General features: G+C 44.8%; 1 protein-coding gene across 1 annotated transcript; it reads right to left on the bottom strand.

Annotated features, from left to right (window-relative positions):
- Positions 1–12,458: 12,458 nt before the first annotated feature.
- Positions 12,459–17,553, bottom strand: tmem179ba (transmembrane protein 179Ba). Its single transcript, XM_015946542.3, has 5 exons — positions 17,397–17,553; positions 16,678–16,865; positions 13,786–13,923; positions 13,115–13,193; positions 12,459–12,927 (listed from the first exon to the last, which is right to left on the bottom strand). Exons 1-5 carry the CDS (start codon positions 17,496–17,498, stop codon positions 12,748–12,750), a joined length of 687 nt encoding a protein of 228 aa, XP_015802028.1. The 5' UTR covers positions 17,499–17,553; the 3' UTR covers positions 12,459–12,747.
- Positions 17,554–25,242: the final 7,689 nt, after the last annotated feature.

Below are 25,242 nucleotides of genomic sequence, written 5' to 3'. Positions count from 1 at the left end.
TGTTGCCTGGCAGACAAACACACACACACACACACACACACACACACACACACACACACACACATTATGGTTACATTGTGATTTCTTAGTAAATATTCTATTTGGTGAAAGATAAACTTTATTGTATTTATCCTAGTGGATCTATAATTAAACGGGTAAACTAGTAGTAGCACATCCAACGTCAAGGAAAGTAAAAAGTTATTATCAGGAGAGGGAGAATGTTTAAGTGGTTAGCAGCAGTGTGCTAGACGATGGCCCCCTCCATGAGAACACCACAGCTCAGCAGAACATCGTTGTAGCTTCTTCTGGGGAGAAAAACACTTAGAGAGAAAATAAAGTTAACAGCTGAAATAGCAGGAAATAATACAGCTAAAGAGCAGATAGTAGAAGAAAGCAGTCGAGTGTGGAAAGTGGTCAGTGTATCCTCCAGATCACATAGATGGCCCAGAGCAGCTCAGGCTTGCGCTGGTTCGTTCACTGCTCACCCATGATTTGTAGTTGGTTTCCTCCCACCAGTCCTTTTCTGTGTGGAGATTGAAAGTGTATGGCCAAAATACACACACACACACCCCTTCTACATTCTATGGATGAAGCAAGTGGAGACATGATGTTATTCATGGTTGGATTGGCCATGCTAAGCGATAATTCCCCTGCAGCAATCACAGCTCTTAAAGTGACAGCGTGCATTTTCCCTGGCGATAGGGGGCAGTACATACCTAAATCACTGCAAGAAAGCAGTGTTTTTGTGTTGAAGTAAGACCGTATCAACGGATGTCCACTAGGGTCAAAAACCCTGGGAGTGCAACCTCCAGCAAAATAACAAGAACATCAGATTCTCTTTCATCACTGGCTGAATGACTGAAGAGGTAAATGTGTAAAACAACAACGTTTATTAATGGTGAAAGTTTTGTAACCGTTTGTTACAAATCAGTAAATGCATTTTGTCCTCACGGGCTTCCGTAGAAGGAGACACGGCATCCAATATGGCGTCAGCCAGTGACTTAGACCCGCTCCATGTATTTTAGAGCAGATTTTTATGGATATGTTATGAAGCTGCCAATATTTTTTCAACAACTGGGCATCTTTTAGGTCATTTACTACAACATTTTCATGGATATTTCCAGAGATTAATGGTAAAAACTACACATTGTCACTTTAACAGCACGGGAACTTCAATAACCCATAAATGATTTTATTGTGTTTTACTGTAAGCATCAGTTGGTGCTTTTACTGTGTATCTTTTTACGGTCTTATGATCTTTTATTGTTTTACGCGAGTTGAATGACGATGGTAAGTCCTGTTGAAAGAGGAATTTCGGTAACTGTTTGGGTGTCAGACAAATAACGAAGGTGTGGAAACGCTAGTTTCTGTTATCTGCACCTATGAAATATTTATACTCATTTGAGGACTCCAGCTGTCCTGCTTCTCATTCTGTGTCCTTCAGCTGTAGAGCACCAACCTGAGTGGATGACGCACAGTTTTATCTTCTGCTTTTGAACATAACCGTTTCTAAACTCCAACGCCCAAAAAGATTAAAGAAATTTCCCACTCGACTCCATAATTCAAAAGTATCCAATAGCACTGGATGTGTCTCGGAAGCTTCTGGCCTGAGTTCCCAGTTAAATTCAGTCTTATTTCTCTCTAAAGCCGGGCGTACACTGCGACTTTTTCACTTTTTTGAGCCGATTTTCCACTCACGCAAGAATCCGGCGTGAGTTTTGCGCTGAGCGTCATATGATTACTATGGGTAACCAATTACCCATAGTAATCATATCATAATTGGTTTCAGTACTTAACTCTTTGACCAGAGGGCAGGAGCAAGTTTTTTAGGAATGTGCTAATCCTGTTCAGGAGGTAGAACCTAGAACTAAAGTTTTAAGCCGGGCGTACACTGTGCGACTTTTTCACTTTTTTTAGCCGATTTTCCACTCATGCGAGAATCCACAAGATCGGGTCGAGTTTTGCGCCGAGCGGTCGTGTAGTGTACAGGGGGTTACGAGAGGCGATTAACACCACGTGACCAGCTACCGATCAGCAATCGTGAACTCGCACGGACTTCTGGCGTGTTTGATATTTTGCTCGTCCCTCGTGAGGGTATCGCACTGTTGAAGCGGCGCTGCGAGCAGCTGCGACCCAAAAAGTACCAGAACCGCTCACGGCGCATGCGCAATCATGCATCAACACCGCTCGCCCGCTATCTCCCTAATAACACACGTTGTTCGTTTTTGTTTCGACACGTTTTTTTACTCACAAAGATTGTCAAGAAAGCGTATTTGTCGTGTTCATGTCAAATTAAACTGATCACAAAACACAGATTTACTTTCTTTATTTCGTTTTCCTCATCCAACCCCCAAAAATCCCTGCGTGTCCTCCTGCAGCACTCCCGCAGGACAACAGGCAAAACAAAACAGTCCGACGTGTTGTGTAAAAACGGCTATTTTTAGCATATTTTAGGGCCGACGTGTTGCTACCAGACGTACAGTGTGAGCAGTCAGGTCGCATACGAGAACTGGGTCGTGCAGTGTGAGCACATGACTCGTGAGATCTGCTCTGCGAGGAAGTCGTACAGTTTGAGTTGAAGCTGAGTGCTACGAGTGAAAAAGTCGCACAGTGTCCGCCCGGCTTAAGTCATTGGTCCTGAGGCCCAGAGAGAGAAACTTTTACCAAAACAAGTGAAGAACCTGGGTGTGGTTTTCGACTCTGAGCTGACTTTTATCCCCCACATTAAAAGCATCACTAAAATAAGTTTTTATTATCTAAAGAACATCGCCAGAGTCTGCCCTATTCTCTATCGGGCCAATACAGAGACGCTGATGCGTGCTTTTATCACCAGAAGGATAGACTACTGCAATGCCCTGCTTTATGGTCTTCCTAAAAAGAGGATTTCAGGTTTACAACTTTTACAAAACTCAGCAGCTCGCGTCCTGATGAAGACCAGGAAGCAGGAGCACATCACTCCGGTTTTGGATTCACTGCATTGGCTCCCCGTTTGTTTCAGGATCGATTTTAAGATACTCTTAATGGTTTATAAGTGTCTTAATGGTCTTGGCCCGTCTTATCCCTCACAACTGCTTTTACCATACGAACCCTCGCGGTCCCTGCGCTCCTCTGGCAGCCGTCTCCTCGTCATTCCCAAAGTCAGGACATACACTCACGGCAAGGCGTCTTTTAGTTATTACGGCCCTCGCCTCTGGAACGGGCTGCCGGAGGACCTCAGGGTCGCAGAGAACGTTCATGTTTTTAAGATCAGGCTCAAGACCCACCTTTATAGTTTAGCTTTTAACGGATGACTATTTGTTGCATTGCTTGTTTTACTTATTTATTTATTTTTAATTACTGTTGCGTTACACATTTGTTGTTTTATTTGTATAATCACAGTTTATTGGATATTTTACATCATACATTTTACGTATTTTCCATATTAGCTTGTTATTTTACACGTTACGTATTTTTATCCTTCCAGTGTTTCCTCAGGGGAGCCCTCTGTCTCGGGACCGGTGGTTGGTGGCGGCGGCAGCTGGGGTAGTGCCCAGGTAGTGGTGGGGGTTGCCACCCTCCCTCCCAGGGCGTCCTGGATTGGTGTCTTGGCTGCTGCCGTGGATTTGCTGCTGTCGAGGCAGATGGCTCCCTTGATGGCGTGTCTTTCATTTCCCGTCCAATCTGAGCTCAGCCTAGTGTTTACTGTGGTCTTTTGATGTGTTATGTGTACGTGTGTGTGTGTGTGTGTGTGTGTGTGTGTGTGTGTGTGTGTGTGTGTGCCTGGGAATGGTTTGTGGATTGGGGGTGAAACTGTCATAATTGTTTTAAGTGTGGGAAAGGGAGGGAATGTGGGTTATATGGGTCATTTTATTCTGTTAAGCACTTTGTGTTGCTTGCTGTGCATGGAAAGTGCTTTATAAATAGTTTGATTGATTGATTGATAGAAATAGATTAATAAAATACTGAGACTAACTCCTTTTGTTCATGTTCTAGATGGTCTTACTTCCTATTAGCATTTGTACGAAGGCAGACACGGTTTATCTGAGGCATTTGAGTTTTTAAAGTTTTAGGAGTGCAGTTTTGCGGTTGTATTAAAAACGGCACTAAGAGCAATGGAAGAACACACTCAAGCAAAGATGTAATAACCGGAGAATGAAACGCACCCACAAGGGAGACGTTGGTCAGGTGTTTATTAGACGTGAGGGAGATGAAGAATGCGGTGAAAGTCATGCAGGTCTGCAACAACAGAAAGCCAAATTAAACCAGAAAAATGAATAAAACTTTGCTTTTTTTATCGAGATGAACAAATGAAGAGTTCATGTGCAAAAACAGATTTAAGCCAGTTGTGAACAAAATCACTAAAATGTATTTTTGACTGATATATAAATATTAAAAAGACGTATTCCTCATTATGCTGAAGAATGTTTATCTTAGACCTGCTTTTCCTGTTGTTGGACCTAACTGACAGGACCATTTCATACATGAATCTTGGTATTTCTGTCCTCTGAGACTGCTTCCACCGGCTCATGTTGTTGTTCTGGGAGCTCATTTAACCTGGTTGTTGAACCAGTTCGTGACCTCCTCCCTCCTCCTCATCTTCTCACAGCTGCTTGCTGAGTTTAAGCGCCTGCCTCTCTCTGGATTCGAAGGCCGCTTTGGTTACTAGCAGCTCATCCAGCTGCTGGCGGATTCGGGCCATGTCCAGCTGGGCGGCCTCACACTGCTCCCTCAGGGCCCCCGACTCCACCCTCAGCTGCGCGGTGGCCTGGGAGAGCTGCTCGCTGCGTTCGCGGCACTGCGCCTGCATCCGCGTTGCATCAGTCAGGAGGGACTCCACACTCACAGCCACCAGGTCACACAGGGAGCCGGAAACACTCTGGAAATAGACCAAAACTGGGTTTTCAAATCTCATCAGACCATAAAAGGGCTTCTTGTGTGATGTTATCATGATAAATATCATCATTTATTGTGATGTTCTCGAACTCTTAATATAACAGTGCTGTGAAAGAACGACGAGGATTTATTTAACTTTTATCACGATAAACTAAATCTGGGTTTTGTTGTTATAAATTTGGTTTAATGATCAATTTATCTTCTAAATCTTTATAATATGTAAAAAAAAGTGTTTCAAAAAGCAGAATTTAATACAACATTTTTTAAATACTTAGATTTTTTGATCATTTGATGCTTCTCAATTAACCTGGAGGAGTCAACTGGCACTTTTAAGATGAAGTACATTAAAACTAAATATTTACATACTGGCCCTTTATACTTTGAGACTTATTTAAGATTAGAAATGCATCAAACTGATGGACTTAAAATATTCAGTCACCAACTATCCATCCATTTTCTATACTCGCGTGTCCACGCAGGCTTGTGAGAAGCTGGTGCCAGTCCATCACAGGGCAACACAGAGACACACAACCAAGCACACACACCTAACGGCAATTTTAGAGGAACCAATAAACCTGACAGTTATGGTTTTGGACTGTGGGAGGAAGCCGGAGTACCCAGAGAGAACCCACGCATGCACAGGGAGAACATGCAAACTCCATGCAGAAAACCCCAGGTTGGGATTTGAACCCAGGACCTTCTTGCCACTGCGCCACTGTACAGCCCTTATCACCAGCTAATTTATCTTTTACATCAACACTGCTATAAAAGCAGAGAAGAACCGCTACGGGTGCCCAAGTGTCCAAATAAAGATTCAGTTCATGTAAGAAAAATGTGTTTTGGTATTTTATTGCTGGGGAAACGTGACAATATGTCACCATCAGTGTGTTTTCCCCTCGTTCTACCACCTGATTCTGAGGTCAGCATCATTCAGAACAGGCTTGCAAACCAGAATGTAGAACGTTAATTTAAAATTAGTACTGATATATTTCATTTTCCCCTACTTGCAGCTCTGCTGCCCAAACAGCGCCCAAAACCTAAACGCGTTCGTCCTTCTAGTCCAGCGCAGATCCGCAGGTTTAAAACAGAATGAGTGATCTGTGCTGAGGAAAGTAGGTTGAAGAAGCTTATCAAGGCTTATCTCAGTGCTCCTCTACCTTTTACCAAGAATCAGACAAGAGTAGTAAATATGTCTCACCGCTGATTCCATGTCAGACTGATCTCAAGCCTTCTCCCTTCTTCTGAGACTCAAGTTCCACTCTGTGTTCACCGTTCTCCAGCTCTGGACTGTGCCGTCCCTGCCGCTCGTCACACACTTCCTGCGCGTGACTAGAACAGCAGACGTGACTCCAGAAATCCTCTCTTATGGCGGATTTGACTCTATAGTTCACGCAGGCTGGTGAAGATTTCTCGTGTCGTCCTCCTCCCTGCTTTCCGTCCCAGCTCGGGATGAAGGGAGGTCAGGTAATCCGCAGGGATAAGACCGTTAAAGAAAGAGGCCTGTTGCGAGATCTCATGGCTATTTTGATCAGCCGGGTATTTGCAGTGCTGTAAAAAAAGTAGTTCCTCACCTTCAGATCTTCCAATTTTGCTTTTTTTTTGGGGGGGGGGGGGGGGTCAAATTCAAAAGGTAATTGCATCATCAAATATAACCTCAGTAAACACAAGATGCAGTTTTGAAATCATGATTTTATTTGCTTAGATAACAAAACTATTCAAACTACTCTGGTCCTGGCCGGAGGAGGAAGTCATTACTCCCCTTGTTAAATCAAAAATGTCCCTACGGGGACAATAAAGCTTTATTTATACAAGAACAAGAACACAACTGGAAAAAACAGTGAATGCTAATCTGAGAGGGAGCAGGAAGAAGCTAATATGCTTCTATCGTCCTGCCTCCACACACAAGCCACCAGTTTACTGCTGAACTGACACGTGCACACATGTCCACAGTGCTCAGCATAAATGAGTACACCCCAGTTATACAGGTCCTTCTCAAAAAATGAGCATATTGTGATAAAGTTCATTATCTTCTGTAATGCACTGATAAACATTAGATTACTGTTCCACAACAATGATGAACAAGAGTCTGCTTCTGGACCTGCAGAAAAGGGACACACAACAATACATCAGGGGCAAGCTATCACTGCGTCAACCTGATGAGGAAATATAAAATCAACATTGTTTTACTGAACAATCACACGATAATAAATCACAGTTCATTTAGTGCCAACCACAGCCTTAAGACATGTGTTGAACATGCCCAAGTCCATACTTATGAGAGCACCATGTGAGCACCTGTGTGTGTACACGCGCTTGTTTATGTAAGGTTTCTCTATAGGAGCGTCCAATAGAGAGTGTGAGGGGCCACAGATCTGCCCCCAAAGATGTGTAGGAGATGGAGGGAGCTCCAAGTCTCAGAGATCCAGGAGCTGCCCCAGAGCAGAGGGACCCCAGGGAGACTGCGACTAGAAAAGCCCCCGCCCCCCCCTCGAGAGGCACATAGGATCACCCCGGGGGGGTCACAACCAGCAGCCGGCAGAGTCCCAGGGGATATCAGCGGCAAGCCCACAGGCCCACCCGCAGCCTCCCACCCCCAAAATTCCTATCTCAAAAAATTAGCACATCATGAAAAGGTTCTCTAAACGAGCTACTAACCTAATCATCTGAATCACCTATTTAACTCTAAACACCTGCAAAAGACTCCTGAGGCTTTTAAAATCTCCCAGCCAGGTTCATTACTCATAACCGCAATCATGGGTAAGACTGCCGACCTGACTGCTGTCCAGAAGGCCATCAATGACACCCTCAAGCAAGAGGGTAAGACACAGAAAGAAATTTCTGAACAAATAGGCTGTTCCCAGAGTGCTGTATCCAGGCACCTCAGTGGGAAGTCTGTGGGAAGGAAAAAGTGTGGCTTTTTACAGATGAAAGCAAATTTTGCACGTCATTCAGAAATCAAGGTGCCAGAGTCTGGAGGAAGACTGGGCAGAGGGAAATACCATAATGCCTGAAGTCCAGTGTCAAGTACCCACAGTCAGTGATGGTCTGGGGTGTCATGTCAGCTGCTGGTGTTGGTCCACTGTGTTTTATCAAGGGCAGGGTCAATGCAGCTAGCTATGAGGAGATTTTGGAGCACTTCATGCTTCCATCTGCTGAAAAGCTTTATGGAGATGAAGATTTCATTTTTCAGCATGACCTGGCACCTGCTCACAGTGCCAACACCACTGGTAAATGGTTTACTGACCATGGTATTACTGTGTTCAATTGGTCTGCCAACTCTCCTGACCTGAACCCCGTAGAGAACCTGTGGGATATTGTGAAGAGAACGTTGAGAGACGCAAGACCCAACACTCTGGATGAGCTTAAGGCCGCTATCGAAGCATCCTGGTCCTCCAGAACACATCAGCAGTGCCACAGGCTGATTGCCTCCATGCCACGCCGCATTGAAGCAGTCATTTCTGCAAAAGGATTCCCGACCAAGTATTGAGTGCATAACTGAACACTTTTCTTTTATTGGTCGGATGAAATATGCTAATTTTTTGAGATAGGAATTTTGGGTTTTCATGAGCTGTACGCCAAAATCATCAATATTAGAAACAATAAAAGGCTTCAACTACTTCAGTTGTGTGTAATGAATCTGATATATACGAAAGTCTAATGTTTATCAGTACATTACAGACAATAATTAACTTTATCACAATATGCTAATTTTTTGAGAAGGACCTGTCGTCTTAGGAGAAAAGCCACACTTGAGATTACAAAATTCAAATGAACAGGCATTCAACCACAGGTGAGTCTAATGATTCCTCTAAGAGGTCTCCAGCAGACAGGTGACTATAAAAGGACATTATCTGCAAAGAAAAGCCATTCTCATTTCATGCTGTCAGCTATGGCTCTACATGGAAGGTAAATGTCACAAAATCTGAGAAAGGAAATCATTTCTTTACACAAAAAGGTGAGGGCTACAAGAAGATCAGCAAAGCTTCACATTTCAATCAGAATAATGTAGCAAAAGTGATTCAAAAACTTAAGAAAAATGAAAGTGCAACCATCTTACAGACGTCCAGGCCATCCACAGAAGTTAACATCGAGACCGGAGCGTCTTCTGATGAGAAAGGTTGGAGATCACCATGCAAGTTCACTGCAGTTAACTAAAGCAGTAGAAAGCCAAACTGGAGTGACCGTTTTCCATGACATCATACGGTGCACACTGCAGAGGAATAGCATGCATGGCTATTATCCATGAAGGAAGCCTACAGCATGCTCTAATGGGAAACAGGCTTCAACACAAACGGTTGTTTTCTGCTTGGTCCTAGAGCTCAACCAGTGTCAGTTTAATATAGCGTAATGTTGTTTTTGGATGGTAAAAAGTGCATATACATTTATATATACATATGTATATGTGTAATATATATATATATACATATATATAATATATATATACACACATATATAAATATAATACATATATATATATACACACACATATATATGTATATAATACATATATACACACACACATATATATGTATATATATATATATATGAATTAATGTGCATATGCACTACACCTACCATTATTGCATCCACATGCTAATCAGCCAATACTAACTTGCTAATGACCTTTGTTTACAGGTGCTGGTCATAAAATCAGAAACACAAACTTGATTTATTTTAGGATTTCCATTCAAAAAGAGAAACTTGTATATTAGATGCATTCATTCCACACAAAATGATATTTTTAAAACATGTATTTATCTAATGTTATAATTACTGACAACTAACGAAAATCCCAAATTCTGTATTTCAGAATATTAAAGCATCAATAAAGACCAATGCAAAAAAGAATTTTAGACATGTTCACCAGCTAAAATCATGAACATGAGAAGTATGAGCATGTACAACACTCAGTGGGGCTCCTTTGGTCCGGATTACTGCAGCGTGGCACGGAGTCCATCAGTCTGTGGCACTGCTCAGGTGTTATGAGAGCCCACGATGCTCTGCTAGTGGCCTTCAGCTCTTCTGAGTTGTTGAGTCTGGACCATTGCATCTTCCTCTTCACAACACCCTTTAGATTTTTTTCTCGAACACAATGGACCGACACCAGCACGACATGGCACCCCAAACATCACTGACTGTGGAAATTTTACACGGGATTTCAAGGAATGTGGATTCTGTGCCTCTCCTCTCATCATCCAGACGCTGGGACTGTGGTTTCCAAAGGAAAAGCAAAACGTACTTTCACCAGAGAACATAACTGTGGACCACTCAGCAGCTGTCCAGTCCTTTGTCTTTAGCCCAGGCGAGACGCTCCCGACGCCGTCTCTTGTTCCAGAGCAGCTTGACACAAGGAATAAGAAAGCTGAAACCATGTCGTACATTCGTCTGTGTGTGGCGGTTCTTGAAGCACCGACTCTAGCTGCAGTCCACTCTTTGTGAATCTTCCCCACATTATTGAATGGATTTCATTTCACAATCCTCTCCAGGGTGCAGTTATCACTATTACTTGTTCACTTTGTTCCACCACATCATGTCTTTCCCTTCACCTCACTATTAACTCATTCACTGCCAGCCGTTTCCTGATCGGTAAAGCCCTTCGCTGCCAGCGTTTGTCACCGTTTTACTGTTTAAGAGTCACAGAACGTTGCGCGCTAGGATGATGTCGATGTCAAAACAACCAAAACAAAGCGGAGACTCACCTCTTACATCAGGAAGAATCCGCCTGTTTCGAACGTTATCCGTTCTTTCATAATCCATTATCGAATTGTGATCGGCAGACGCTTTTCCCGTTTGCGCCTCATTTTTTTTTTCACAGGAACGGCCCAAAACGATCTCCTAACACATGGATGTTCTGCTCCCTGATCACGTGACATATGGGGATGAAGATCGGCTTCGGAGCTGGGATGTTTGTTCTCTCAGCGCGGGGGCTCGTTCCGATGCCCAAACAGCAAAAAAAATGCCAATGACAACTAAAGTCGTCATTGGCAGTGAATGAGTTAATGTGCTTGGACAGAGCTCCGAACAGCTAGCGTCTTAAATTTCTGGGATACAAAATTTGGGAATTTTCATTAGCCATCATCTATAATAATCAAAAACAAAATAAACATTAGAAATATATCAGACAGCATGTAATGAATGGATTTAATTAGGGATACTCGTCTGAAACGAGTATCCGGTACGGATAAAGCATTTTTGACGAGTACGAGCATGAAACGAGTAAAACTCGTAAATATCTGTAATCGTGCTGAAGGAAAATCCTCATTGGGTAACTGACTGTCTTCCCGCTCTGTGATTGGCCAGTCAAATAGAGCACCCGCCCCTCCCTACACACAAAACTCTGCAGCTGGGAGCTCACAGCTCAGTCCGCGTCCGGTCCACCCACACACACACACACACACGCGCACACACACACACACACACATAGATGGTAACGGATCTCTCTGTGCTTGCTTCACTGTTCATGTTTCTTCAGTACTCCCTATGTTTTCTTCAGTTTGCTTCTTTTTAAAGTTACTTTTTTCGTAACGTACGTGGTACATTGGACAAGACGGAGCTGAAAACAGCTCGTGCTGCGTCAGTCACTGCCTCTGCTCCGGTCGGGTTTTTTTTTTCCTCTTTCTCTCCTCTTCCTCAAGATCCACTCCCTCTTTCCTATTCAATATACAAGTGTCACTATTTCAATGGAATTACTGAAATCAATTTTGTCATGATATTCTAATTTTATGACCAGCATTTGTATATAGCACCTTTTAGAGCCCTAGAACCCCTTGACGTGCTTTACAACACACACACACACACACACACACACACACACACACACACACACACACACACACACACACACAGGTGGTGATGAGCTAGCTACAAAGCCACACCTTCCCTGGGGCAAAGCTATCATACACAGGCGTCACCGGTCACCCTGACCCCAAAGATTTATTGCCATGTAGGCGAGAGGCTCATCTATTAGGAATTTGTTTTGGGGGAAAGGTGCAAACATACATTCAAGTTAAATTCAGGTCATGGAATGCTGCTCTGTAGCACCTTAAACAGGTCGGTCGTGCTGGAGAACCACCTCTGTGGCTGAAATACAACAATTTAAATATGACGGGGACAAATGTCCTCCACTTGCTGATGAGCGTCATCAAACAGGCTCGACCGCTGAGAGCTACGAGTTTGGGTAACAGTTCCCTCATAGATGGAGTCGTTTTGAAACTGACGTTTGCAAAAGAAGCTCAAGAGTGACTGAGAACAGACAGTGTGAGGATGATGTCATCAGTAACGGTTCACCATGAACACAACTCAGACGTCATTCAGGTGAAGTGTGCCGTCTGACATGGAGGGACAACCCAAGCATGAGCAGAAGCTGAAAGTAAGCCACCCAGCAGACGAGGACGCCGTGGCAGCAAGTCGTGCTGCGAGTGCAGGAAGCATCACTCCACACATGGAGATCAGGTTATGCACGTGTTCGACCAGCAGGGGGACATGCTGTCCTACAGCTGGACGTCTGATCACCGGATTGGGAATAAAGAATAAAACATCTGAATGTTTACTTAAGAAAATGCAATCAAATAAGTTTTAGCCAAAAATGAGGAAATCTACTTTAATTTTTTCATGAGTTTAAGGAAAAATCTGCTTTAATCTAATCTGATTGAAGCGAAATGACAGTCCTGCACATCATGTGTGGATTTAAAATGAAAGATGAACGACAGAAACAAACTAGATACAGACGATTAGCTGAGCTTTGGTCGGTGTGAATCTTTGGATGATGCAGTCAGAAATCCCAAACTGGGACTAGTTTCATCAGATTACTGGTAGAGTTCACACACACACACCAAGTTCGTTCAAGGTTTTAATCCCATTTCTGTAACCGCGTCCTCACTGCGGCCGACCAGGGCGGTTGAAAAACGGCTCCGTCTCTGCTGCAGTGGTCTCCGAATCGCCGAAGAGAGCTCCAGCCGGTGTGGGAATCATCTTTGACCCGGAGCCCTGGCGGCGCTGAAGGATCACCAGAACCCCAATGGTGAGCCAGAGGAAGAAGTTGACCCAGACGGCCGTCTGGAGGAGGAAAGAGATGAGATCTAACCTGGTTTTTTTTTTTTACAGACACACAAAGTTCTTCACAGGATTCATCTTTAATGTCCGCCGGCGCTTCCTCGCACCTATAACTGGTGCTTCATCACATCTCATCACTCATCTTGCACCTTTTGACTAATTCATCATGAATGTTTGCTGGAATTCAAACCTCTGCTTTGTGAAGGTTGCTGTAGAAGCTCTCTCCATGAAGCTGACCCGCCCACGTAGACTTCTGAGCATCCTGACATCTAGAAGAGACACGGCGTTAAAAAACAAACATCCTCCTAAAATATGACCGCAGCCTGAAAATCCCGCCTCTACGATAAGAACAAAGACCGACCGTGTGTTCTGTCGAAATGACGGGGAGGACTAAACTCAACATCAGATGCGTATTTTCAGGGTCAGGGTAGGTAAATAACTAAATATCAGTAAATAATCTCCTTCAGAAGGAGACGCCTGGTTAGAAACACGTCATCTAAACAACCCCCTCTGTCGTAAACACAGAATCTGCTGTAGGGATCATTAAATCTGCTCTAAAACTCATCAGAAGGTTTTAGCTGATAAAATGTGACTTGAACAGAAGAACCTGAAGTGCAGCTGATGCATTCAGGCCCAAACTCCTCAAGTTTACCTAAAAAACACTTAGAAAAAAAGATGAATAAAGTTACAGGAATCTAAAAACACTTAGAGGATGGAGCTTCTACTGACAGCTTAGGAGGAAGTAGCAGCAAACAGATCGAAGCTCCCTGGGTTTGGCGTCATCTTCGACTACATGAGAGCTTCTGGTTTCTAAAGCCATGTCTGAACATGCTCGGGTGCTCGTGTGCATGTCTAGGCCACCTGGTTATGTTAGGAACCGCGTGCATGATGGAGTCGCAGAACGTGTCACGCCCGATCTTCAGCACGCAGCCTGCGATGAGCAGGAAAAACAGGAAGACGCCAGAAACCACCATGATCAGGTTCAGCCACACGCACGCCCTGGGAGGGGTGAGACAGGAAGAGCATGAAGACAAACCCGAAAACCTGTGATCCAAATGACAGAACGGCTGTTTTAGCGTCAGCTACATCACTCCTGCTCTCGGTTTACCTGTCTGAGAGGAAAACCTCTGCTGAAGCATTTCTACTGTCTGAACCTGTAGAGCACAGGTGTCCAACTCCGGCTCTCCACGGCCGCTATCCCACATTTTCTAGTATTTTCCCCTTTTCAACACACCTGATTTCAACCAGCAGGTGATTAACAGGCTTCTGGGGAGCTCGATGAGCTGCTGCACAGGCGAATCAACTGTGTTGGAACAGGGAAACAACAAAAAGATGCAGGATATCAGCCCTCAGGGGCTGGAGTTTGACACCCCTGTAGGCATGGTAACGCCACAACACTGCTTCATCTAATGCATGACTCTGTCAGCAGTTATGCTTCACGTTTAACTCACCAGACATTATTTTAGATACGGCTGCTCTACAGGAAGAGCTAATCAGCCAATCACTTAAAAAATGCTAATGCTCAAACTAAATATTTAGTTTTTAAACTAAATATTTAGTTTTTAAACTAAATAAACTAAACTAAATAATTATGGCAAACCTAAATATCTATTTTCTAAACTAAATATTTGTTTCTGAGTACACAAAATAAATATTTAGTTTGGTAAATAAATACATACAGTTGTGGTCAGAAGTTTACATACACTTGTAAAAAATATAATAGAATGGCTCTACTGAGTGTCCCGTTATTTCTAAAACTCTGATTTTTCTCTGATAGAGTGATTGGAACAGATACTTCTTTGTCACAAAAAACATTCATGAAGTTTGGTTCTTTAATGTCTTTATTATGGGTTAACAGAGAAAAGTGATCACATTTGCTGGGTCACAAATATACATACAGCAGTGCTAATATTTGGTTACATGTCCCTTAGCCATTTTCACTTCAATCAGGCGCTTTTGGTAGCCATCCACAAGCTTCTGGCAAGCTTCTGGTTGAATCTTTGACCACTCCTCTTGACAGAATTGGTGAAGTTCAGTTAAATTTGATGGCTTTCTGACATGGACTTGTTTCTTCAGCACTGTCCACATGTTTTCAACAGGGTTTAAGTCAGGACTTTGGGAAGGCCATTCTAAAACCCTTATTCTAGCCTGATTTAGCCATTCCTTTACCACTTTTGATGTGTGTTTGGGGTCATTGTCCTGTTGGAACACCCAACTGCGCCCAAGACCCAACCTTCGTGCTGATGATTTGAGGTTATGTTGAAGAATGTGAAGGTAATCCTCCTTCTTCATTATCCCATTTACTCTCTGTAAAGCACCAGTTCCATTGGCAGCAAAACAGCCCCACAGCATAATATTCCCACCACCATGCTTGACTGTAGGCATGGTGTTCTTGGGGTTAAAGGCCTCACCTTTTCTCCTCCAAACATATTGCTGGGCAATGTGGCCAAAAAGCTCGATTTTCGTTTCGTCTGACCACAGAACTTTCCTCCAGAAGGTCTTATCTTTGTCCATGTGATCAGCAGCAAACTTCAGTCGAGCCTTAAGGTGCCGCTTTTGGAGCAAGGGCTTCCCTTCTTGCACGGCAGCCTCTCAGTCCATGGAGATGCAAAACACGTTTGACTGTGGACAATGACACCTGTGTTCCAGCAGCTTCTAATTCTTGGCAGATCTGCTTTTTGGTGATTCTTGGTTCACTCTTTACCCTCCTGACCAATTTTCTCTCAGCAGCAGGTGATAGCTTGCGTTTTCTTCCTGATCTTGGCAGTGATGAAACAGTGCCATGCACCTTATACTTACAAACAATTGTTTGCACTGTTGCTCTTGGGACCTGCAGCTGCTTTGAAATGGCCCCAAGTGACTTTCCTGACTTGTTCAAGTCAATAATTCGCTTTTTCAGATCCATGCTGAGCTCCTTTGACTTTCCCATTGTAGCGTTTGTGGGCGTTTGTATCCAATGAGCTCTATTTACCTGGCCTAAGAGAAGTCACCAGCTGTAGTCACTCATAATCACTCACAAGAAGTTAAGAGGCCATGCTATGAAGCTCAGTTCACCGACACGTTTCTAAGTCACCAAAATTGCTAGTTCATGTTGCTGTATGTATATTTGTGACCCAGCAAATGTGATCACTTTTCTCTGTTAACCCATAATAAAGACATTAAAGAACCAAACTTTATGAATGTTTTTGTGACAAAGAAGTATCTGTTCCAATCACTCTATCAGAGAAAAATCAGAGTTTTAGAAATAACGGGATACTCAGTAGAGCCATTATATTATATTTTTTACAAGTGTATGTAAACTTCTGACCACAACTGTAAGTCTGACTTAAATATATATTTGAGCTTAATATTTGGTTAATTAGCTAAATATTTAGCTCCCAACAAAGTATTTTGATCCAAGCAAAATATTTAGTTAATAAATTTAATGTTTATTTTGCTAAATAAATACTTAACTCTAAATTAAATAACTAAATATTAAATTAGGAACTGTAAAGATTTTTCCTCATGACATTCTAAATTAACCAAAATATTGTTAAATTCTGACTGCGTTTACAAATGGCACCCCATAGAGGATGTGATCTTGTGCATATGAAAAATAATCCCAGTAATATACGTATTAAAAGGAAAACCCTTAAACCCTAGTAATAAATCTAAGCAGTGTGTGATTTACAGCAACAAGATCAGGTCACACACCTCACAGCCACGTGCTTTGGTAGCTGTTAACAGGTGAAACAATGACATGAAATACGTCACCTTTGCACGTCGGCCTCCATGCAGAGAGTGTAGACCCAGTAGAGAACCAGGGAGAAACACACCACTGCCACCAAGATGGAGACGGCCGACACAAAATAACAGAGAGAGGACGAGCTGGCCGACTGGACCCAGATGGTCCCGTTGTAGCTGACGGTTCCGTACAGCACACACTGACCTCGGAAGCTGCCCTGGTGTGGAGGAAAAACCAGACACAGCCGAGTTTAGGATCAGCTGCGACAGAGGAGCGCCTGGGGTCACGAGACCGGCGCGTGCAGTTTTCATAAATGCACATTTCCTGACCCAGAAGTTCTAAAGTGTGTTTCTACCCAGCTGCGTAGCTAGATCTCACAGATGGAGGCGTTTTCCACACTAACGCGTTCATTCGCTGTAGTGCGGATATAAACAGAGGCGAAACGAGCAGAAAGTGAAAGCGCGTGCCATCTTTTTAAATCTCCTCGCGCTCTGATGTTCACAGTTACTAATGTGTTGCTACGTGAAATCAATTATTGGCAAGAAGGGGGTCAATAAATTGATTCATCACACTGACAGTGTCATAAAACCTAACGGTTAGAAACCAAATTCAGTACATGCTTTTAAAAAGAGCCATTTTCCTTTTGGTTCCGATTTTTAAAACTTTTTAACCACTTCTGAAAAAGGTTAGCAGACCCGGAAGAGAGCAGATTGGTGTTGGTGAAGTAGTTTCCTGTGTGGAGGTTCACCTGGACGATGGTGAGTGTGGCGGCGGTGACGATGCCACAGATGAAGCAGCAGGCGTACAAAACCAACTCCAGCCGCAGCAGCACCGGGGACACCGCCATCATCCCGGCGGACAGTCTGGAAACCGACCGAGTCAAGGCATACGCAATGAGACACGGGAACTTCCGGCGAGGTGTTTCAAAATAAAACAACAAATGGTTAACTGCAGCAGGTTGCAGTACAAATGAGAGCGTGTGTGTGTGTGTGTGTGTGTGTGTGTGTGTGTGTGTGTGTGTGTGTGTGTGTGTGTGTGTGTGTGTGTGTGTTCTTGTACATACTACATTTTGAGGACCATTTTGACAAAGCCTACCAGTTGATTTAGAGGTATGAGTGGAAGTCAATGGAGGATCCTCACTATGATAGAAAGACAGACAGTGTGTGTGTGTGAGTGTGTGTGTGTGTGTGTGTGTGTGTGTGTGTGTGTGTGTGTGTGTGTGTGTGTGTGTGTGTGTGTGTGTATGTTCTTGTACATACTACATTTTGAGGACCATTTTGACAAAGCCTACCAGTTGATTTAGAGGTATGAGTGGAAGTCAATGGAGGATCCTCACTATGATAGAAAGACAGACAGTGTGTGTGTGTGTGTGTGTGTGTGTGTGTGTGTGTGTGTGTGTGTGTGTGTGTGTGTGTGTGTGTGTGTGTGTGTGTGTGTGTGTGTGTGTGTGTGTGTGTGTGTGTGTGTGTGTGTGTGTGTGTGTGTGTGTGTGTACGTCACCGGACAGAACATAGTCAGATGCAACTGCCAAATTTAAAATAACATCTTGATAACACTTGTTCATGTATTATCACTGTCAACTGACCACTACCTGGTGCTGAGTTGGCTCAGATGGTGGGGGAGGACGCCAGTCAGACCAGGCAGGCCCAAACGTATCGCGAGGGTCTGCTGGGAACGTCTGGCAGAGTCTCCTGTCAGAAGGAGCTTCAATTCCCACCTCCGACAGAACTTCCAAAATGTTCCGGGAGAGGTGGGGGACATTGAGTCTGAATGGACCCTGTTCCGTGCCTCCATTGCTGAGGCGGCCGACCGGAGCTGTGGACGCAGGATCGTCGGTGCCTGTCATGGTGGCAACCCCCGAACCCGCTGGTAGACACCGGCGGTTAGAGAAAGAGTCCTATCAGGTCTTTTTGGCCTGTGGGACTCCAGAGGCAGCTGACGGGTACCGGCAGTCCAAGCGGAACGCGGCTCGGGTGGTTGCCAAGGCAAAAACCCGGGCATGGGAGGAATTCGGTGAGACCATGGAGCAAGACTTCCGTACGGCTTCGAGGAGATTCTGGCAACTTGTCGGTTCTGCCTATGACAGCGTGAGAGCATTCTCCACAAAACTTGTGTTATGGAAAGCCCAGCTCTCTCAGACCAACCTTTGCCATTTCCCAGCACGCAAGACACTCGTGGATGCGGCCACACCATTCAGTGCCCAGAAGTATGTTGGTGTCATTTTGAGGCTGCATGAGGAATTTGATCACAGATTTGCAGACTTCAAGAATCACAGAGCCACTTTTCAAATTTTTGTTGATCCCTTCTCATTTGACGTGCAGGATGCTCCTCCTGTGCTTCAAATGGAGCTTAGTGAGCTGCAGTGCAACTCTAAACTCAAAGCAAAGTTCAGGGAGGTGAATGGAAAAGCAGACAAGCTTGGGCAGTTTCTCAGAGAGTTGACCCCTAGCTTCCCTGAACTTTCCTGAATGTTCAAGCGGAGGATGTGCCTTTTTGGGAGCACATACTTGTGCGAAAAGCTCCTCTCCACCTTGAACTACAGCAAGTCCAAGGACAGGTCCAGACTAACTGATGATCACCTTCAAGCCATACTTAGGGTCTCAACTGCTTCCTCCCTTAGGCCAAACATCGCTCAGCTATGTGAGAGGAGGCGCAGCAAGGATTAGGCAAGAGAAACTATGTTCAGAAGAACAGTTCATGTTCCACTAATGTTCGGAAGAAGGTTAAAGAACTGTTAATCCAGACATTTAAATCTGAATACAAACAGCCATTATTGGTTTCTAAAGAAACCAAATAGTCGCTGAGAAATCAAATTATTTTATTTATTCATTACTAATTTGTTGTATATTTTTCCATCTTATTTAGTGTTAAATGAAAATAAAGAGATTTGAGAAGATGTTTTTTTGACATTGCTTTTCTTGTGGAAAACCTAATGTGGCCCAGCCTCACCTAGAATCTACCTTCAGCGGCCCTCAGCTAAATTCAGTTTGAGACCCCTGCGCTAGGGTTTCCTATTTCTCCAACCTGGTGTCCCAGAGCAAAGGGAAGCCCAAGGTGCTGTTTAACACCATCAGCAGCATCGTGTCTCCTGCCACTCCTACAGCCTCCATCCACTCTGTTGCAGACTGTGAGAACTTTCTGTCTTTCTTGTGGACAAAGTCTATAAGGTTAGATCTAGCATCTCTCCTTCAGCCTTATCGCCGCCTCTCCCGACTCCAACCAGGCCCATCATCCTAGATAGCTTTGCTCCTGTTTCTTTGCCTGAGTTAACCAAACTAGTTAACTCTATGAAGACCTCTGCATGCCTCCTCCACATCTTACCCTCATCTTTGTTTAAAAGTGCTTTTCAGTCCATCGGTCCCAGCGTGCTTTCTATAATTAATGCTTCTCTGGTTTCTGGTCAGGTCCCTGCTTACTTTAAGAACGCTGTAATCCACCCGCTTCTTAAAAAAACGAGTCTCGACCCCTCTCTCCATAGCAGCTTCAGACCATCTCTAAACTTCCGTTCATCTCCAAGATCTTGGAAAAGGTAAACAACTCACAGCTGCTCTTGATGAACATAACATCTATGATAGCTTCCAGTCAGGTTTTCGTAGAGCTCATTCTACTGAAACAGCTCTTCTTAGGGTATCTAATGACCTTCTGACTCACAGTGATGCAGGGGACTGTTCTGTTCTGGTCCTGCTGGACCTGACTGCAGCCTTTGACACTGTTGACCATCACCTGCTACTGGAGAGGCTCAGAGACTGGGTAGGCCTATCAGGAACTGCTTTGGAGTGGTTCTCCTCTTATCTCTCTGAGCGCTCCTTTTCTGTGGCCGTCTCCAAGTTTAGGTCCTCCACCACCTCTCTTACCCATGGTGTCCCACAAGGTTCTGTGCTGGGGCCTCTTCTCTTCCTCCTCTATCTGATTCCTCTTCAGCACATCCTGAGCTCCTTCAAAGGAATCTCCTACCATCTTTATGCAGATGACATCCAACTGTACATCTCCTTCAAGCCCCATGAGATGTCTAAGCTGCAGCTGTTACACACCTGCTTAGACTCTATCAAAGCCTGGATGGTGGGAGCTTTCTTCAGCTGAATGAAGATAAGACTGAGATCCTCATCTGTACCCCAAACAAGCTGGTTCCCAAAGTCAGAGACTCTCTTGGTCAGCTTGCGTCCCTCACCAAACCTTCTGTCAGGAATCTTGGTGTGACCTTTGACCCAGCTCTCACCTTGGATTCTCATGTCAGTTCTCATGTTCGCTCTTCCTTCTCAGGAACGTTGCTAAGCTGAGTCCCATTCTGTCCCGCTCTGAACTTGAGACAGTTCTCCACACCTTCATCTCCTCACGCTTAGACTACTGTAACTCTCTTTTCACGTGTCTGAGCAGAACCTCCCTGAACCGTCTACAGGTGGTTCAGAACGCCTGTGCTCGGCTTCTGACCAAGTCCTCCAAACACACCCACATCACCCCGCTTCTCCTCCAGCTTCACTGGCTGCCAGCCAACTTCAGGGTTCATTTCAAGATCCTGGTTCTGGTCTATAGGGCCTTACATGGACAAGCACCATCTTACATTGGTGATCTTCTTAGTCCCTACACCCCCAGCAGGTCCCTGAGGTCCAGTGATCAAAGCCTACTGGTTGTGCAGCACCAGGCTAAAGGTCAAAGGTGACAAATCATCTGCTGCTGTGGCCCCCAGACTCTGGACCTCTCTCCCCCTGAGCCTGAGATCAGTGGACTCAGTGGTCTCCTTTAAAAAGCAGCTGAAGACTCACTTGTTCAAGCTGGCTTTTGTATGACCTTCTTCACCTCTCTCTCTTTATTCTGCTCTCCCCACCTATTCCACCTTCCTCAGGATCTACTGATTTCCCTCTTTCCTGTTCACTCTCTCTCTTTCTTTACATTTTTTAATCACAATTGTCTATTTTTTGCTCATTTAAAATATATTTTTAACCATTTTCCAAATTCTTTTTTTACTTTTACAGTTTTTGTTTTTGTGAAGCCCCTCGTGATTTCTATCTTGAGAGGTGCAATAGAAAAGATATTTTCTTCTTCTTCTGTGCCAGCCCAAATCGGCATTTAGCCGGATTGACAATCTGACGATTTTCAGCCTAACGTTGGAAAACTTAGCGCAGGTGATTGACATGTTGTTCGGCAGAGTGGTCGGCAACCAAGATGTCATAAACATAGACAAAAATCAAGGACAAACCTCACAAAACTGAGTCCATCAACCGCTGGAAGGTTTGCACGGCACCTTTAAGGGCAAAGGGCATGCATAAAAATTCAAAGAGGCCAAAAAGGGTGAATACAGCAGTTTTTGGACTGTTCTCCGCATTAGGGTCGCCACTGTCCATCAGCTTTGGGCAGGGGTGGACTGGGACCAAAATTCGGCCCTGTCATTTTTACAAATCGTTGTCCCTCCCCATTGGGAAAGCGGTGGGGGTGGGGGGGTGTTGCCACCCGCAGACTCGTCTCTAGACAGAATGTGAGATCTAATATGGACTGGGACTGTTAAATTACAAGCAGGGCCAGACCGCTGCGACTGGGAGCCCTGGCCTTCCAGATCAGCTCATTCTCCACGGGCGGAGGTCAGCGGGACATTAGCTACATGCTAACGCGGTAAAACAACTCCTAAGTCATCGCTCTACCTCGTTTTTCTTGCTTAAAACATCTGGAAAAACTGTTAGCTTCGGGTTACCATGTAGCTAGTGTTCTGCAGATCACCAACTGTGGAGCAGTGTCGGCCCAAGCTGGGCAAGCAGCCCACTTGGCTAAGAGGCCCACCGGGACAGTGCCAGAATGCCAGATAGGCCAGTCCACCCCTGGCCTTGGGCACCATGTGCATTGGGGAAGCCCACGGACTGTTAGAGCGGTGCACAATGCCCAAATGCTCCATGTTTGCAAATTCTGTACGCGTGACGGCCAGCTTAGCTGTGTCAAGGCGGCGTGGGCGTGCAAAGACGGGTGGGCCAGGAGTGGGGATAAAATGTTCAATGCCGTGTTTACCTACAGAGATAGAAAAGTTAGGGACTGTGAGAGTGGGGAACTCAGATAACACACGCTGGAAGGTATCTCCTGTAGAGGAAATGAGCATGCAATTGAGGTCCGGTCCTTTTTGTCATACATGGCATGGATACAAAAGACACAACCTCAATTCACCGCCTGTTGGCTAAGTCAACTAGAAGTCCATTTGCACAGAGAAAATCTGCACCTAAGATAGGAACTGAACAAAGCCCGGTTCCCCGGCGTCTTTGAGTGTCGATGCCAGCCGCTACGGCCGGCTCTGCCAGTTCAGAGGAGCTGAGCAGATGATTGGATGAGGTCCCTGGGGGAACCGGAACCACAGCCTGGCTCATGAAGGTTTTTGTGACTAGAAGGGCTAGCTCAGCTTCCTCGCCAGCACACAGTAATCCTGTTGCAGTGAAGCAGAGTTTGCGAGAACGGCCCGCACCTGAGCTGAAAGCTGACGGAGGAAAAGGTGGCCAAAGAGGAATTCTCCGTCGTCGGAACCAAGTAGGGAGAGCATGCTCTCCATAAGCTCCAGGGCGGTGCCATCTCAGAATCCGGCGGGAGAGAGCAGCTTCTTTGCTCATTCTGTGTCAGAGACGGTGTAGTACAACCAGCAGTTGCTGAGGGTATTAAACATCTCCCAGGCTGGAGGGTTCGGGAGCAGGCACATCACCCATCGGGTGGAGAGTGGGTCTAGTGCAGCGACCACATGGTGGTATTTCGCGTCATCAGAAGAAATGCTGCGCAGTGAAAAAACTATGCTGAAGGGTCATGGAGCCAAAAATCTGGAAGCTTAACAGCTACGGCAGACGAGAACTGTGGGGCCAGCTGTGGTCCAGCAGGCGTTAGCGGTGCTGAAGCTTGTTGGTCCATTTTGTTGGCTGACATGTTCGCTCTCGGGGTCACCAATGTGGATGAGACAAGGACAAGACAAAGGTTGGTTTCATTCACACCTTTAGTATCTCAACACTGTGTCCTTCTCCTCTGTGTTGGTGATTAAAAGCAGTCTCAACTCATTTACATACAGTGAGGAATATAAGTATTTGAACACCTGGCAATCAGCAAGAATTCTGGCTCTCAAAGACCTGTTACTCTGCCTTGAAGAAGTCCACTCCACTTAGTAATCTAATTAGTAGGACCTGTCTGAGCTCTTTAAAGACACCTATCCACACCACAGTCAATCAGACTCCAACTACTACCATGGGCAAGACCAAGGAGCTGTCAAAAGAAACCAGAGATATAATCGTGGACCTCCACAAGACTGGAAAGGGCTACGGGGAAATTGCCAAGCAGCTTAGTGAAAATAGATCAGCTGTTGGGGCAATTGTCAGAAAATGGAAGAGGCTAAAGACGACTGTCAGTCTCCCTCGGACTGGGGCTCCATGCAAGATCTCATCTCGTGGGGTATCACTGAAGATAAGAATCAGCCCAGAACTACACGGGAGGATCTGGTCACTGACTTGAAGAGAGCTGGGACCACAGTTTCAAAGGTCACTGTTGGCAGAACACTATGACGTCATGGTTTCAAATCACGCATTGCACGAAAGGTTCCCCTGCTCAAGTCATCACATGTCCAGGCCCGTCTGCAGTTTGCCAGTGACCATCTGGATGATCCAGAGGAGGCATGGGAGAAAGTCATGTGGTCAGATAAGACCAAAGTAGAACTTTTTGGTCTTAACTTCACTCGCCGTGTTTGGAGGAAAAAGGAGGAGTTGCATCCAAAGAACACCTTCCCTACTGTGAAGCATGGGGGTGGAAACATCATGCTTTGGGGGTGCTTTTCTGCAAATGGGACAGGACGACTGCACTGTATTAAGGAGAGGATGAATGGGGCCTTGTATTGGGACATTTTGAGCAACAACCTCCTTCCCTCAGTCAGAGCACTGAAGATGGGCCGTGGCTGGGTCTTCCAACATGACAATGACCCGAAGCACACAGCCAGGACAACCAAGGAGTGGCTCCGTAAGAAGCATATCAAGGTTGTGGAGTGGCCTAGCCAGTCTCCAGACCTAAATCCAATCGAAAATCTTTGGAGGGAGCTGAAACTCTTGTGTTGCTCAGTACCAGCCCCAGAACCTGACAGATCTAGAGACGATCTGTGTGGAGGAGTGGGCCAACATCCCTGTTGCAGTATGTGCAAACCTGGTCAAGAACTACAGGAAACGTTTGATCTCTGTAATTGCAAACAAAGGCTTCTGTACCAAATATTAATACAGATTTTCTCAGGTGTTCAAATACTTAAGTGCAGCAGTGCAAAACAAATAAATTCTTTACAAATCATACAATGTGATTTCTGTCTCCCACAGTGGGAATGCACCTACAATGTGAATTTCAAACCCCTCCATGATTTCTAAGAGAACTTCCAAAATCACAAGGTGTTCAAATACTTATGCTCCTCACTGCACAAACCTGCTTAAATTCAAATTCAAAGATACTTTATTACAGTGATCCCTCGCTACTTCGCGGTTCGTTTATCGCGGATTCACGACTTCGCAGTTTTTTTCTTTGGAGCCTTATTCAAGGGAAATTCGCGGTATTTTTCTATGCGAAATATCAAGAAATTCCAGTTTTTTTCATCAATTTCATCATAAAATGCACTT

This window comes from Nothobranchius furzeri, chromosome 14 (assembly GCF_043380555.1).
Source record: "Nothobranchius furzeri strain GRZ-AD chromosome 14, NfurGRZ-RIMD1, whole genome shotgun sequence".
Taxonomy (NCBI): domain Eukaryota; kingdom Metazoa; phylum Chordata; class Actinopteri; order Cyprinodontiformes; family Nothobranchiidae; genus Nothobranchius; species Nothobranchius furzeri.
This window is presented reverse-complemented; position numbering and strand designations above follow the sequence as displayed.

Coding starts and splice junctions, on each gene's coding strand:
- tmem179ba (XM_015946542.3), bottom strand. CDS start 17,498: ATGATGGCGGTGTCCCCGGTGCTGCTGCGGCTGGAGTTGGTTTTGTAC. Junction 16,866..17,396: donor CCACACTCACCATCGTCCAG/GTGAACCTCCAC, acceptor CCTCCACACCAG/GGCAGCTTCCGAGGTCAGTG. Junction 12,928..13,114: donor GCAACCTTCACAAAGCAGAG/GTTTGAATTCCA, acceptor TTCCTCCTCCAG/ACGGCCGTCTGGGTCAACTT.